This window comes from Eptesicus fuscus, chromosome 12 (assembly GCF_027574615.1).
Source record: "Eptesicus fuscus isolate TK198812 chromosome 12, DD_ASM_mEF_20220401, whole genome shotgun sequence".
Taxonomy (NCBI): Eukaryota; Metazoa; Chordata; class Mammalia; order Chiroptera; family Vespertilionidae; genus Eptesicus; species Eptesicus fuscus.
In genome coordinates, this window is record NC_072484.1 from 61,288,730 (window position 1) to 61,302,084 (window position 13,355).

The following is a 13,355-nucleotide window of genomic DNA, read 5'->3' on the forward strand; positions in this document are numbered from 1 at the left end:
GGTCGGGGTGATCAGAGGCAGCAGTGCACGGCCACAGAGGCAGCTGCATCAGCGGGCGCAGAGGGTCGGGAGTGTGGGGCAAGGCAGGCTGGGTTGGGTGGGTGGGACGGGCGGGAGGCGCCCCGCCCGTTCGGCCCAGCCCACCCCGCCCACCAAAGTGGGAGAGGTTGGGGGGCAGGAGGGAAGCCCGCCAGAAGTCTTGCAGGAAATATTCCTGCAACGGGTCCGTAGTAAAAATCATAAAAGGCCCTGGTCGGTATGGTTCAATTGGTTGGAGCATCATCCCATGCACCGGAAGGTCACAGGTTCAATTCCCCGTCAAGGGGAGAGTGCTGGGCTGGGGTTGCGAAGGTGCAGCCAATTGATGTGTCTGTTTCACATCGCTGTTTCTCTCTTTCACTCTCTCACAGCCTCCCTTTCTAAAATCAAAAAACACTTTCTTAATCTTTTGGGATGGTCAGGGAATTCTGCAAATGTGATATAACATAGTTATATACAAACAAAACCTTGTCTACAATTTCTTTGATTCAGACATGACTAATTCCTTAGGGCAGAGCTTAATCTTTTTTGTGCCATGGACCCCTATAACAATCTGATAAATATAAGACCTTTTCTCAGAATAATGTTTTGGTGGGGTATTTTTTTCAGAATAATGTTTTTAAATTGATAGCGTTATAGTGAGAACGAATAAAAGAAGGAAGCACTGATACAGAACTTACAATGCATGACCCATGTCATTGAGCAATAATTTAGATCATATAACATATATATCAATAGTTGTTTTAACTATCAAGCACCTACAGAAGCCATGCTTTTTACAGACAGTTAAGAATTGTCATTTGAACTTTGCAACTTGCAGAACCTTAATAGATAGCAAAAATGACTCATCCTCCTTCATATTGACCATCACACAATTTAGAATTGCATAATACTACAAAGCAATTTAAATGTCTGACCAATATGAAGACAAACAGCTTTATCACTTGTTGGTTGAATAAACTACTGGCTACAGAATTGCTTGATAGGTGGCCAGCTGTGTTGCACAATTTACACAGAAAGCTGCTGTCATGAAGTAGCAGGTCTAATAACTATTAGAATTTCAAAGAAGAAGTGAGTATAAAAATATGGGGGCAATATCTGCAACAACTGTAATATGAATTGAAAATATTTGTGGCCAAAACCGGTTTGGCTCAGTGGATAGAGCGTCAGCCTGCGGACTGAAAGGTCCCAGGTTCGATTCCGGTCAAGGGCATGTACCTTGGTTGCGGGCACATTCCCAGTGGGGGGTGTGCAGGAGGCAGCTGATCGATGTTTCTCTCTCATCGATGTTTCTAACTCTCTATCCCTCTCTCTTCCTCTCTGTAAAAAAATCAATAAAATATATTTTTAAAAATAAAAATAAAATAAAAAATAAAATATTTGTGATTTTTATTTTGGGTTTTGTTTTTGTTTTTAGTTAATCCTCACCCAGGGATATTTTTTCCTTTGATTTTTTTAGAAAGTGGAGGGGAGAGGGAGAGAGAGAGAAAGAAAGAGAGAGAGAAACATCAATTGGTTGCCTCTGTCATACACCCTAACCAGGGATCAAACCTGCAACCCAGGTATATGCCCTTGACTGGGAATTGGACCCACAACCCTTTGGTATGCAGGCTGATGCTCTAACCACCACGCAGGGCTAGAATGGCTGTAATCTAAAAAGACAGTGAGTATCGGCAAGGATGTGAAAAAATTGGAACCTTTATACATTGCTGGTGGGAATATAAAATGGTACAACTGCTATTTAAGACAGTGTGGTAGTTCCTCAACAAGTTAAGCATAGAATTACCATATGACCTAGCAGTTCTCTTATTTACCCAAGAGAAATAAAAACACATTGAAACAAAAGCTTAAGCATGAAATATTCACAGTAGCATTATTCATGGATAGCCCAACATTGGAAACTACCCAAAAGATCGACAACTGATGAATGGATGAATAAAATGTGGTATATTCATACAATGGAATATTATTCAGTCATAAAAAGGAACAATGTACTAATACATGGTACAACATAGATGAACCTTGAAAACATGTGACATGAAGCCAGTTAAAAAGATCACATATTATATGATTCCATTTATATAAAGTGTTCAGAATAGATAAAATTCATAAAAACAAAAAATAGAGTTAGTTTCCAGGGAAAGAGGATAAATGGGGAGTAGCTTTGCTGATGGGTATGGGGCTTCTTTTTGAAGTGATGAAAATGGTCTGGAATAAGTGATGATTAAACATCTTGTGAATATACTAAAAGTCACCATTGTACACTGTACAAGATCATTTTTTAAAAGAGAGTTTACTTACACTTTTTGAACACTAGTTCTCAAATTTCTCAAGCTTACTATGAAGAAAAAATGACTCTGAGATTAAAGTTCTTTAGCATATTTTATTAAAAAGTGTTTTATATTTTATTTAAAAACAAGTAGTTAAAGAATTATTATTTTTTTTAATTCTTTGTTCAACTAGGAAAAACTCATTGTATCCAATGAACAGGAAGTTCTACGAGTTCATTACAGAGCTGCAAGAACACTGGCAAATCAAACACTGCCATTTAGTGCATGCACTGTTTTACTGGACGCAGAAGTCTACAGTGTGCCACTGGATGCTCAGGTACAGTGCTCGCTGATACAGTTAGAATGTTTTTATTACAACTTGAGGTTTTTTGTAATGCATTTCCATTGAAGAAACTTGAATTCAACAATTAGTAAAGCTCAAATGAGAAAAACAAGTCTTTCAGACCAAAGTATTCCCAAGTCACCTGATCCTCCATTTTCTAAAGTCCTCTAGTACAGCAGTCACCAATCTTTCAGACCTCACAGACAACCGGTTGGCAACCACTGCTCCAAAGGTTTCCTTAAAACAGCAGTCACCAACCTTTCGGACCTCATGGACCACCAGTGGTCCATGGACTACCAGTTGGCCAACCACTGCTTAATATAATACCATGTCTAATGTGTATACCATAAAAGTTTATCCTATATAATAAAAGGCTAATATGGAAATTGTCCCCTCGGGAGTTCGATGGAGAGACCAGGAGTTCTATCGCTTGCTATGATTTGCCCTGACCCCCAGGGGGTGGTGCGGAACATGGTGGGCAACCAACGGCGGCGGCAGGGCACTGAGGGAGCAAGGGAAAGAGGAGGTGGGGAACCTGATCGGCCCTGATTGCCGGTCAGGCCTAGGGACCCTACCCGTATACGAATTTCGTGCACCAGGCCTCTAGTCCTATCTAATAAAAGAGTAATGCAAATTAACCATCACTCTGCTACACCCACCAGCCACGCCCACCAGCCAATCAGGAGCAAGTATGCAAATTAACCCAACCAAGATGGCTGCGGCCATGGAGAGACCAGGAGGGAGGCTTGGGTTTCCCCAGCGATGGAGGAAGCCAAGCTTTCTGCACACCCTGGCCGGCCCAAGCCTCCACTTAAGGCTACAAAGTTTCAATTATAGAAGATAAATCCCAACAAAAATAGCGAGCTGGAGAGAGCAGGCTAGGGTTGCCCCCAGCGATGGAGGAAGCCAAGCTTTCCACCTGCCCTGGTCAGCCTAGGCCTCCACTCCAGGCTACAAAGTTTCAATTATAGAAGGTGAATAAACCCCAACAGAAATGGCTGCTGCCACAGAGCGAGCAGGAGGCTTGGCTCTGCTCCAGGCTACAAAGTTTCAATTGTAGAAGATAAATATATCCCAGATACCAGGGCCTCCGCTTGGGTTGCCAGGGGGCGTGGCTGGCCTGAAAACCACCACAGGCCCCTCACCCAGGCCGCCCACACCCCAAGGGAACCCCCACCCTGATCCGGGACACCCTTCAGGGCAAACCAGCTGCCCCCACCCATGCACCAGGCCTCTATCCTAGCTAATAAAAGAGTAATAATGCAAATTGACCATCACTCCAACACACAAAATGGCTTCCCCCATGTGGTCAAAGATGGCTGCCCCCATGTGGACACAAGATGGCCAGCAGGGGAGGGCAGTTGGGAGGGACCAGGCCTGCAAGGGAGTGCAGTTGTGTGCGATCAGGTCAGCAGGGGAGGGCAGTTGGGAGGGACCAGGCCTGCAAGGGAGGGCAGTTGGGGGCGATCAAGCCTGCAGGGGAGCGCAGTTAGGGATGACCAGGCTGGCAGAGGAGGGAAGTTGGGGGCAAACAGGCTGGCAGGGAAGCAGTTAGACATCAATCAGGCTGACAGGGGAGTGGTTAGGGGGTGATCAGGCTGGCAGGCAGAAGTGGTTAGGGGCAATCAGGAAGGCAAGCAGGTGAGCAGTTGGGAGCCAGCAGTCCTGGATTGTGAGATCGGGCCTAAACGGGCAGTCGGACATCTCTCAAGGGGTCCCAGATTGGAGATGGTGCAGGCTGGGCTGAGGGACAACACCCGCCCCCGTGCACAAATTTTGTGCACCAGGCCTCTCTAGTCTAATATAATAATAGACAAATATGCAAATTGACCATACCTCCGACACACCCACAAGCCACGCCCACCATCCAATCAGAGCGAGTATGCAAATTAACCCAAACCAAGATGGCTACAGCCACAGAGAGCAAGGTTTCCTAGGTAACAGAGGAAGCCAAGCTTTCTGCCAGCCGTTGCAGGCCTAAGCCTCCACTCAAGCTACAAAGTTTCGATTATACAAGGTAAACAAATTCAAACAAATGGCGGCAGAATGGAGCTTGAGAGAGCAGGCCAGGGTTGTTGCCGGCAACAGGGGAAGCAAAGCTTTCCACACACCCTGGCCAGGCCCACCCGCTTAAGGCAACAAAGTTTCAATTATAACCCCAACACAAATGGCTACCGGCAGGCCTCTGAGGGAGCCCCAGGCTTGGCTCTGCTCCAGGCTACAAAGTTTCAATTGTAGAAGGAAAATAAATTCCAGATACCAGGGCCTCTGCTTGCGTTGCCAGGGGGCGTGGCTGACCTGCAAACCACCACAGGCCCCTCGCTCAGGCCGCCCCACGCCCCCAGGGTACCCCACCCTGATCAGGGACACCCTTCAGGGCAAACCAGCTGGCCCCAACCCCTGTACCAAGCCTCTATCCTATCTAATAAAAGAATAATATGTAGATTGATCATCACTGCAACACACAATATAGCTGCCCCCATGTGGTCAAAGATCCTGCCCCCATGTGGACACAGGATGGCCATCACAAGATGGCCAGCAGGAGAGGGCGGTTGGGAGGCACCTGGCCTGCAAGGGAGGGCAGTTGAGAGGGACCAAGCCTGCAAGGGAGGGCAGTTGGAGGTGATCAACCCTGCAGGAGAGGGCAGTTAGGGGTGACCAGGCCGGCAGAAGAGGGAAGTTGGGGGCAAACAGGCTGCCATGGGAGTGGTTAGGGGGTGATAAGGCTGGCAGGCAGAAGCAGTTAGGGGCAATCAGGAAGACAGGCAGGCAAGCAGTTGGGAGCCAGCAGTCCTGGATTGTGAGAGGGATGTCCGACTGCCCGTTTAGGCCCGATCCCAGGGATCGGGCCTAAACGGGCAGTCGGACATCCCTTGAGGGGTCCCAGATTGGAGAGGGTACAGGCTGGGCTGAGGGATAACCCCCCTCCATGCACGAATTTCGTGCACCGGGCCTCTAGTAATTATATAATATACTAGAGGTCCGGTGCACGGAATTTGTGCTCTCGGTGGGCGGGGGGGGTGGTCCCTTAGCCCAGCCTGCACCCTATCACAGTCCGGGAGCCCTCGGGGGATGTCCCCATGGGGAGCAGGCACAATTCGAGATGGCTGGGTCCTAACCGCTCACCTGCCTGCCTGCCTGATCGCCCCTAACCATTCTGTATGTTGGCCTGCTCACCCTCAGCTGCCCCCCCAAAGGCCTTCTTGCCCCCAACTTCCCCCCTTGCCAGCTTGATCGCCCCCAACTGCCCCCCCACCGGCGTGCTGGCCCCCAACTGGCCCTCCCGGCTGGCCTGCTTGCCCCCAACTGCCCCCCCACCAGCCTGATCACCCCAACTGCCCTCCCCTCCTGGCCTGATCGCCCCTAACTGCCTCTCCCTCGGCCCCCCCACCATGGCTTTGTCCAGAAGGATGTCCGGAAGGTCTCCTGGAAGGTCTCCCGGTCTAATTAGCATATTACCCTTTTATTGGTATAGATATAGGGGTGAGCAAAAGTAGGTTTACAGTTCATATGGCAAAATGTAATACAATAATAAACCTTTATATCATAAAAATAGATAATTACAAAACAAATATGTGTTTAGGATAGTGTCCCTATAGGTAATTTATAATTTGGTTCTAAAGTGGATACTTACACATTCAGTCTGGCCTTCAAGCAGCTGGAAAGCTACTGTAAGCTGGAAAATAGTACAAGCAGACCGAACCTCTAAGTTGCGACATTGCTACAATAGGGCCAGGTTTTGTTTTGATCTTGGATATTTTTTGAATAAATTAATATTCAGTAAGTCCTCACTTAACATAGTCAACAGGTTCTGCAACTTTAAGCAAAGCAACATATAATGAAACTAGTATTACCATAGGCTCATTGATACAAACAAGGGTTAAGTTTCTATAGCATCTCATCAGTGTTATAATGAAACACAGCACAGAACAAAATATTATTCAAGGGCCTACTGCAATTGAAAAACTGTAGTTGTATCTTGAACAAAATTTACTGCTGCATATAAATTACCTGAATTAGACATATCAGTTGTCAGAATTTTTTTGTTTCATAAATCAGAATGAAATTCATTGGTCATAAGAGAATATAATGATTAAGATAAAAAGTGTAAACGTGGACAATAAAATATCATTAAAAGAAGACTAGGAAATACTGTTTTAAATTGGACAAGCTAGAAATACAAGGGATATAAAGTATATTACAGAAAAAGTTACTGTCTTCTCTCTGGTTGTATTTTATTTTTAATTTTTTTCATATGCTAAAAAGGAGATTAAACAAGATAAGTAGATTTCAAACTTTCTTAAGCCACCAACTGTTTTATTCAAATGAGAGCATTCAGAGGTAACAGAAACTGTTATTAAAATGAATAATTGGATCTATCTTAGGAAAGAACTATTTGACCCTTAGGAAAATAGACACTTCTAGCAAGGACTTTACATAATTTCCAACTTTAAAGATTTTAAAGGAAAGAATTAATGGTTTTTAATAAAGTTAAATGAGCAGGTTAGCCCTCTTGCTAAAGGCTGGGCTCTAGACCATGTGGTATCTTGATGACTTTTTAAGTTTCATGCAATTACAGTCATGAATCAATTTTAGAACTTTATAAATCAAGCTATAAGGAAAGTCTCTTGAGGATTTCTAGTTCAGAATGGTTGAGTAAACACATCTGTTTATTTTTTTCTTCCTCCCAAAACTCATTGAAATGACAAAGACATGTAAAAGTAGAAAGAAATTCATAGGCAAACTGGAAATAGAGATGGAAAGCCACTGGACCAGAACATTCAGATTTTTCTGCTGAAAGACAGATGAAAACATATTGATACTGAACAAATACAGCTTTATTGAGAAATTTATAGCCCCAAATGGGTTATAAAGAGAATTTCAAAAATAAGTGAATTTTCCCAGTAAACCTTCAGAATGATTCTAAAAATCATTGAAAAGAAGGACCAATCTTAATAATTAAATTAAATCTGCCTAATAATTAAAAGACAAAATAAATTCTTATTCTTGAGGAAAACTATGGAACCTGTTACCCATCATTTTACAGCTGACTTTAGAGGAGCAGGTCTGAGTAACAGGTTTGTTTCATATGAGAATAGCCTCTGAGGAGCTAAGAAAAAAAATAAATCTACCCTTCCCTGAATAAGGGCTTGGATCATTCATTAGCCTACTCTCTTATTATACTTCTTTCTTTTCAAAATAAACTTGTAATATTAAAAAGAGATTCAGCAATAAAATGTAAACTAGTCAAAACATCTTACTTGAGGACTAAGGAGGAAGTGATAATGGCTAAATATGTAAGTGTGAAGCTACCTGATGCATGGATGTCATTTTGAAAGCACTGGTAGTAATAGTAATAATTATAGCAAGCTAGAGGGCCCAGTGCATGACATTCATGCACTGGGGGGTGAGGGGGGGTCCCTCAGCCTGGTCTGCACCCTCTCTCAGTCCGGGACCCCTCGGGGGATGTCTGCCTGCCAGGGATCGGACCTAAGCCGACAGTCAGACATCCCTTTCGCAGTCCAGGACCCCTCGCTCCTTACCGCCCGCTTGCAGCAGAGGCAGGAGAGGCTCCTGCCACCGCAGCTGTGCTTGCCAGCCATGAGCCTGGCTTCTGGCTGCACAATGTACCCCCTTTGGGAGTACATTGACCACCAGGTGGCAGCTCCTGCATGGAGCGTCTGCCCCCTGGTGGTCAGTGCGTGTCATAGCGACTAGTCATTCCACCATTCGGTTGATTTTCATATTAGGTTTTTATTATATAGGATGTTTATTAGATTGAGTGCTTCCTGTATGTACAAGTGTTAAGAGACTCTTAAATTCTCAAAAAAAGATTAAAAGAGCTATTTTTATCCTATTTTACAGAATTGAAAATTGAGAGAGTACATAATGAGTTCAAGATTACACAGTATGATACAAAGCTGACAGTTGAATATAGCCTACCTTAATTTCAAAACTGGTATATAAAATTGCTTTATGAGCACTCCAAAATATTGGTCCTGGAAAAAAATATCTGCCTCAAAGGATTGTCTCCCACCTTAACACTTTTTCTCCCTACATTAATGTTGATGGTAAACTTTAACATTAAATTAAATATGAAATAAATTTTACTTTAAAAAGAATGTCACATGTATAATACTTGATATGGCATGCCTTTTAGAGAAACAACTTTGACTCACAGAGCAATAGGATTCTATTTATTTAATAACTAAACCCAGCATCCTAAGAATTCTAATAACTACTCTGTCTACTCAATATGGAAATAAATGCTTTACCAAATTTTTAAAATATTCAGATAATATTTTATCCTTTTTCAAGGATAAAATATTCCATCATTCCTTAAAAAATGGAATATAACATGAAAACATATAATGACCTATAGATTTTAAAGTGGATTTTACTGTATTTTATTATATTCAACTACATTTAATGTTCTCTTTCAGTCTGATGACAGTAAAACTTCTGTGAGGGATCGCTTTAATGCAAGACAGTTCATGTCTTGGTTACAAGATGTGGATGATAAATTTGACAAATTAAAGGTATGTATATTGAGAAGTTCAGTTTAAATGGATGCTTTCCCCTTCTCTTTTTTTTTCCATTATAAATTTTTTAAAAATTGATTGATTTTTAGAAAGAGAGAGGAGGTGGGTAGAGAGAGAGAAACATCAATTTGTTGTTCCACTTATTTATGCATTTATTGGTTGATTCTTGTATGTGCTCTGAGCAGGGATCAAACCCACAACCTTGACGTATTGGGTCGACATGCTAACCAACTGAGGTACCTGGCCAGGGCTGCTTCCCCCTTCACAAACAGATACTGCAGCTGTATTAGAGAGAAATGATTACGAAAGGAAATACTGGTCACGAATCCTCACACTAGGTCACACTTGGAAAATAAAGGAAAATAAAAGCCATGTTATTCTTCAGGACCAATGTAGAAAAATGAGTTTCTAATGGGGATCTTTATGTTTATTGTCCAATATACAAGTCTGGTTATAGTTCTAACATATGAAAGAATGGGAAAATAATAAGAGAAGAAATATATTTTGCAACTCTGTAAAGAAAAGTATTTGGTTTTAGATCTTCAGTACAAATCACTTCTCCTTAGATTTTCTTGATTCTTTTGTTAATTTGAAACAACAGTTTTAAATATTAAGATGTGCGTGAAGTTGAAGACCCAGAAATAGTTGGCATATGGATACAGACAGGGTAAAACACCTACCCTGTATAACTCAAAAACTTTTTATACCTCTACTATATCCCTAAAGTAAACAAAGCATATTTAATAGAATAATTCATTAACTTTTCTCTTCTTTTTAATAGACCTGTCTTTTAATGAGGCAACAACATGAAGCTGCAGCTTTAAATGCCGTTCAGAGATTAGAATGGCAGCTCAAACTCCAGGAACTTGATCCTGCCACCTATAAATCTATCAGCATTTATGAAATCCAGGAGTTTTATGTTCCCCTTGTTGAGGTTAATGATGACTTTGAATTGACTCCTATATAGCAGCCATTACTTCCTTGTGTGTCATCTTAAACTGATGGAGACTCCAGAGTTTTATACTGTGGAAAATTGCTTTTTGACAAAAATACTAATATTATGCCTTTACAGTTGTTGGTAAAGTTCAACTATAATTGGTTATGTAGCAAACACTGTCATTTTATAAAAAATGAAAAGAAATATTTTGGATCTTGGGCCCAAACAGTTTCTAATTGAAAACTATTATTTATATCGGTCAAAGGTCATGATTACATTTGGCAGGCTGTGGTAGATATTTAAAAAGTTGAGAATCTGCTAATGGCGCTGGAAGTTGTTAGCACTCTAAGTAATAAGATAACCACTAGTATGCAAATCTTTTTCAAGTTTTATTAAAATATATCAGTAAACTAAAAGGTTCAATTCCTACCAAATAGTTTCTAATGTGGAAGCAAAACTTGGCACAAATTTTCTTCAGTTTATTATATTTGTAAATTGTACAGTTTTCTTTTCAAAAGTTTGATATTGTCTTTCTTTTTAATAACTTATTTTATACATACTGTGCAGATGTAAATCTTGTAATTAATGCTCAAAATGTATACAAAGGGATTGGTAGTCAAAACATGTACAAAGAAATAATTGTAAACCTGTTTTGTCTGATGTTTTATTGGACCAAAGTTGTAGTTCGTATGGAGTGTAGCATAGTGTGGTCAGGTAGCAAAACTTTTAAATAAGGCATGCATGTGTTTGAGTTAGCTTGTTTTTATCACCATAACTGTAAAGTTGTGACTTAGTTGTATTGCATGCTTCTTCCTATAATTTAACTCCGTAAGTGATGCCTAAAGTAGTGTAAGGTGTTTCATACTAATCTCCTGGCATAGTACCTATGACTTACTATGTTGGATATATTATTTAGAATTAGTCATAAAAAGAAACAGCTCTTTTTCCACCTCATAGTAGAGCTTATTCTCTCCTCCCACCCCCAAATGCCTTTGAATGAAAATTCTGAAATTGTAAATGTCTATTTTAATACTCAAGTATGATGAATCTGTGAATATATGTAAAATATGTTTAATAAATTTTATTGGTCATGTTAAATCATTGTAAAACTTTTTTACATTGCTAAAGCATAATGTTTTAAGCTTAATAACCTTTGCACTTTTAAAATAAAAACAGTACTCCAATGAAAAAAGAGATATTTGGTAGTCAAAATAAGTAAAAGCAACAGGCATATTCCAATTGATCTCTACAATGTTTGTGAAAAATTCATTAATATGCTGTATTTTTTTTCCTTGTATCAAGATATAAAGCATAATTTTCAGAATTTTATAATTAATATTTGGTATGCTGTTTTTAATAAAATAATTAGCAATATACTTAGAAAAAGTCCAGTTCCTCCTATACCATGATACAGATTAAATATTCAGGAATATTTCTGATCTGAAACCTGCTGCTAAATTTAATAAACATTTTTGAAGGGAAAGTTAGGTTATATGTAAAATTGATTGTAAGTGTATGAGATTAAAATTTATAGAACTTTCCACAATACTTTCTTGAATTATAAAATAATACTGGATGTTTTTTATTCTGATAGAACAAAGTAAAAAGAATATATGAGAAATAAAGTGTTTAAAATTCAGCTTGCAAGTTGGAAATTCCAGCTGATGGAAGAGAAAGGAAAAATTGAAGTTGTTGAGTGCAAAGGTACATATTAAGCTTAGGGATTTTTTAATTTTTACATCAATTTATATTTAAATTCATATTGTACTTGGCATGCGCAATAAAGAAGCACGTGTAAAAAATACACAGTGCAAGGACTTTAATATAGAGGTTGGATGTAGTAGTGTTTAGAAATTTAGATGAGAGATTTTGGCCTTTTTTATTGGATAAATGGGGCCAAGAAAGGCAGGGTAGATTTTGAAGCACTGGTTTTGTTGAAGTTAAGTTTATTAAGGCTGGGAACATTAAAAGCTAATTTATAAAAGCAATACTTTTTAATATGGAAAAACTTAATGCAAATTTTGTGTATACTTTTGCCTAAACAAAAAAACAGATTTTTGAGCATTGAAGTCATAGAAAATATGAGAGGGATAAGTTTGTAAGCGTTTTGTGCTGATGGTCCAACCTGAGAAGGGGGTGTGGGAGAACAGTTTGGCCAAACAGAACACGCTGCAGAAGAGAAAAAGCAAGCACGCAGGAATCTGGCATGTTTTAGTCATCCCAACTTTTTAGCATTAACCACAGTTCTCACCCTCTACAATGGTACCTCAAGTTGCTGGAGCATCTCTGCCATGATTCTGCTTGTGCAGATTTCCTTTGTAAAATGACTCAAAGCTAATCAGGATAGCTTAAAGGAAAAGTAATGCCTTTCCTGGAAATTTATACTTAAGTAAGTAGCTACGGACTTTTGATATTAAAAATATTCTGAAGCTCTGAAATGCTAGAAAAAACTTGGAATGGAGTATATGCCTAAAAAGATTTAGGATCTGAAAGAGGAACAAAGGATGGTTAATTTAATCAGTGATTTTTTTCTTAACTATTCAAATATCATGAACAAGATACTAAACTGTACCTGAGGATTTGTATTTCTTTAAATCTTGTTCTACATCATATCTGTTTAATAAATAACTAGTTGATATTTGTGCATGTTATTTAATAAAGAGTTATATTTTTATAGAAAAAAAGAAATGTGTGCTATTTTTTTTTTTTTTAATTTTCCACTCCCATATGACTCTACGCCAAACACTAATATTTACTTGGGCAGCTAGCAAAATGGCAGAAATACTCACTTTGGGGAAACAAATAGCATCTGAAGAATTGGTCTTTCAAGTCTATTCAGTAATGAGGTTTCAAAAATGAATTTTAGCCCTAGCCGGTTTGGCTCAGTGGATAGAGTGTCGGCCTGTGGACTGAAAGGTCCCAGGTTCGATTCTGGTCAAGGTTCGATTCTGGTCAAAAACACATAGCAAGGTGACTAATCATTAGTCATTAGGGAAATCAAGTTAAAACCACAATGTTATACCAGTATATACCAACTAGAATGGCTAAAATTAATACTTAAAATACCAAGAATTGGAGAAACTGTTGAGCAACTAGAACTCTTCAATTGCTGGTAAAAATGCAAAATGTTACCACCATTTTGGATATCCATTTAGTAGTTTACAATGTAAAAAATACACTTACTATAAAAAGAATACTATCAATTTCACTCCTAAATATTTACC

At 39.8% G+C, this 13,355-nt stretch overlaps 1 protein-coding gene across 6 annotated transcripts in view; it reads left to right on the forward strand.

The window, feature by feature from the left end:
* ANKRD12 (ankyrin repeat domain 12) overlaps window positions 1-12,809 on the forward strand; it is a 99,039-nt gene extending 86,230 nt beyond the window's left edge. For all 6 annotated transcript variants that reach the window (XM_028139093.2, XM_028139096.2, XM_028139092.2 and 3 more), the window contains 3 exons: window positions 2,503-2,646; window positions 9,096-9,191; window positions 9,976-12,809. In XM_028139093.2, the coding sequence (XP_027994894.2) occupies window positions 2,503-2,646; window positions 9,096-9,191; window positions 9,976-10,161 (426 nt within the window). In that variant the 3' untranslated portion in view covers window positions 10,162-12,809. The remainder of the gene's footprint in view (window positions 1-2,502; window positions 2,647-9,095; window positions 9,192-9,975) is intronic.
* The last annotated feature ends 546 nt before the right edge of the window (window positions 12,810-13,355 follow it).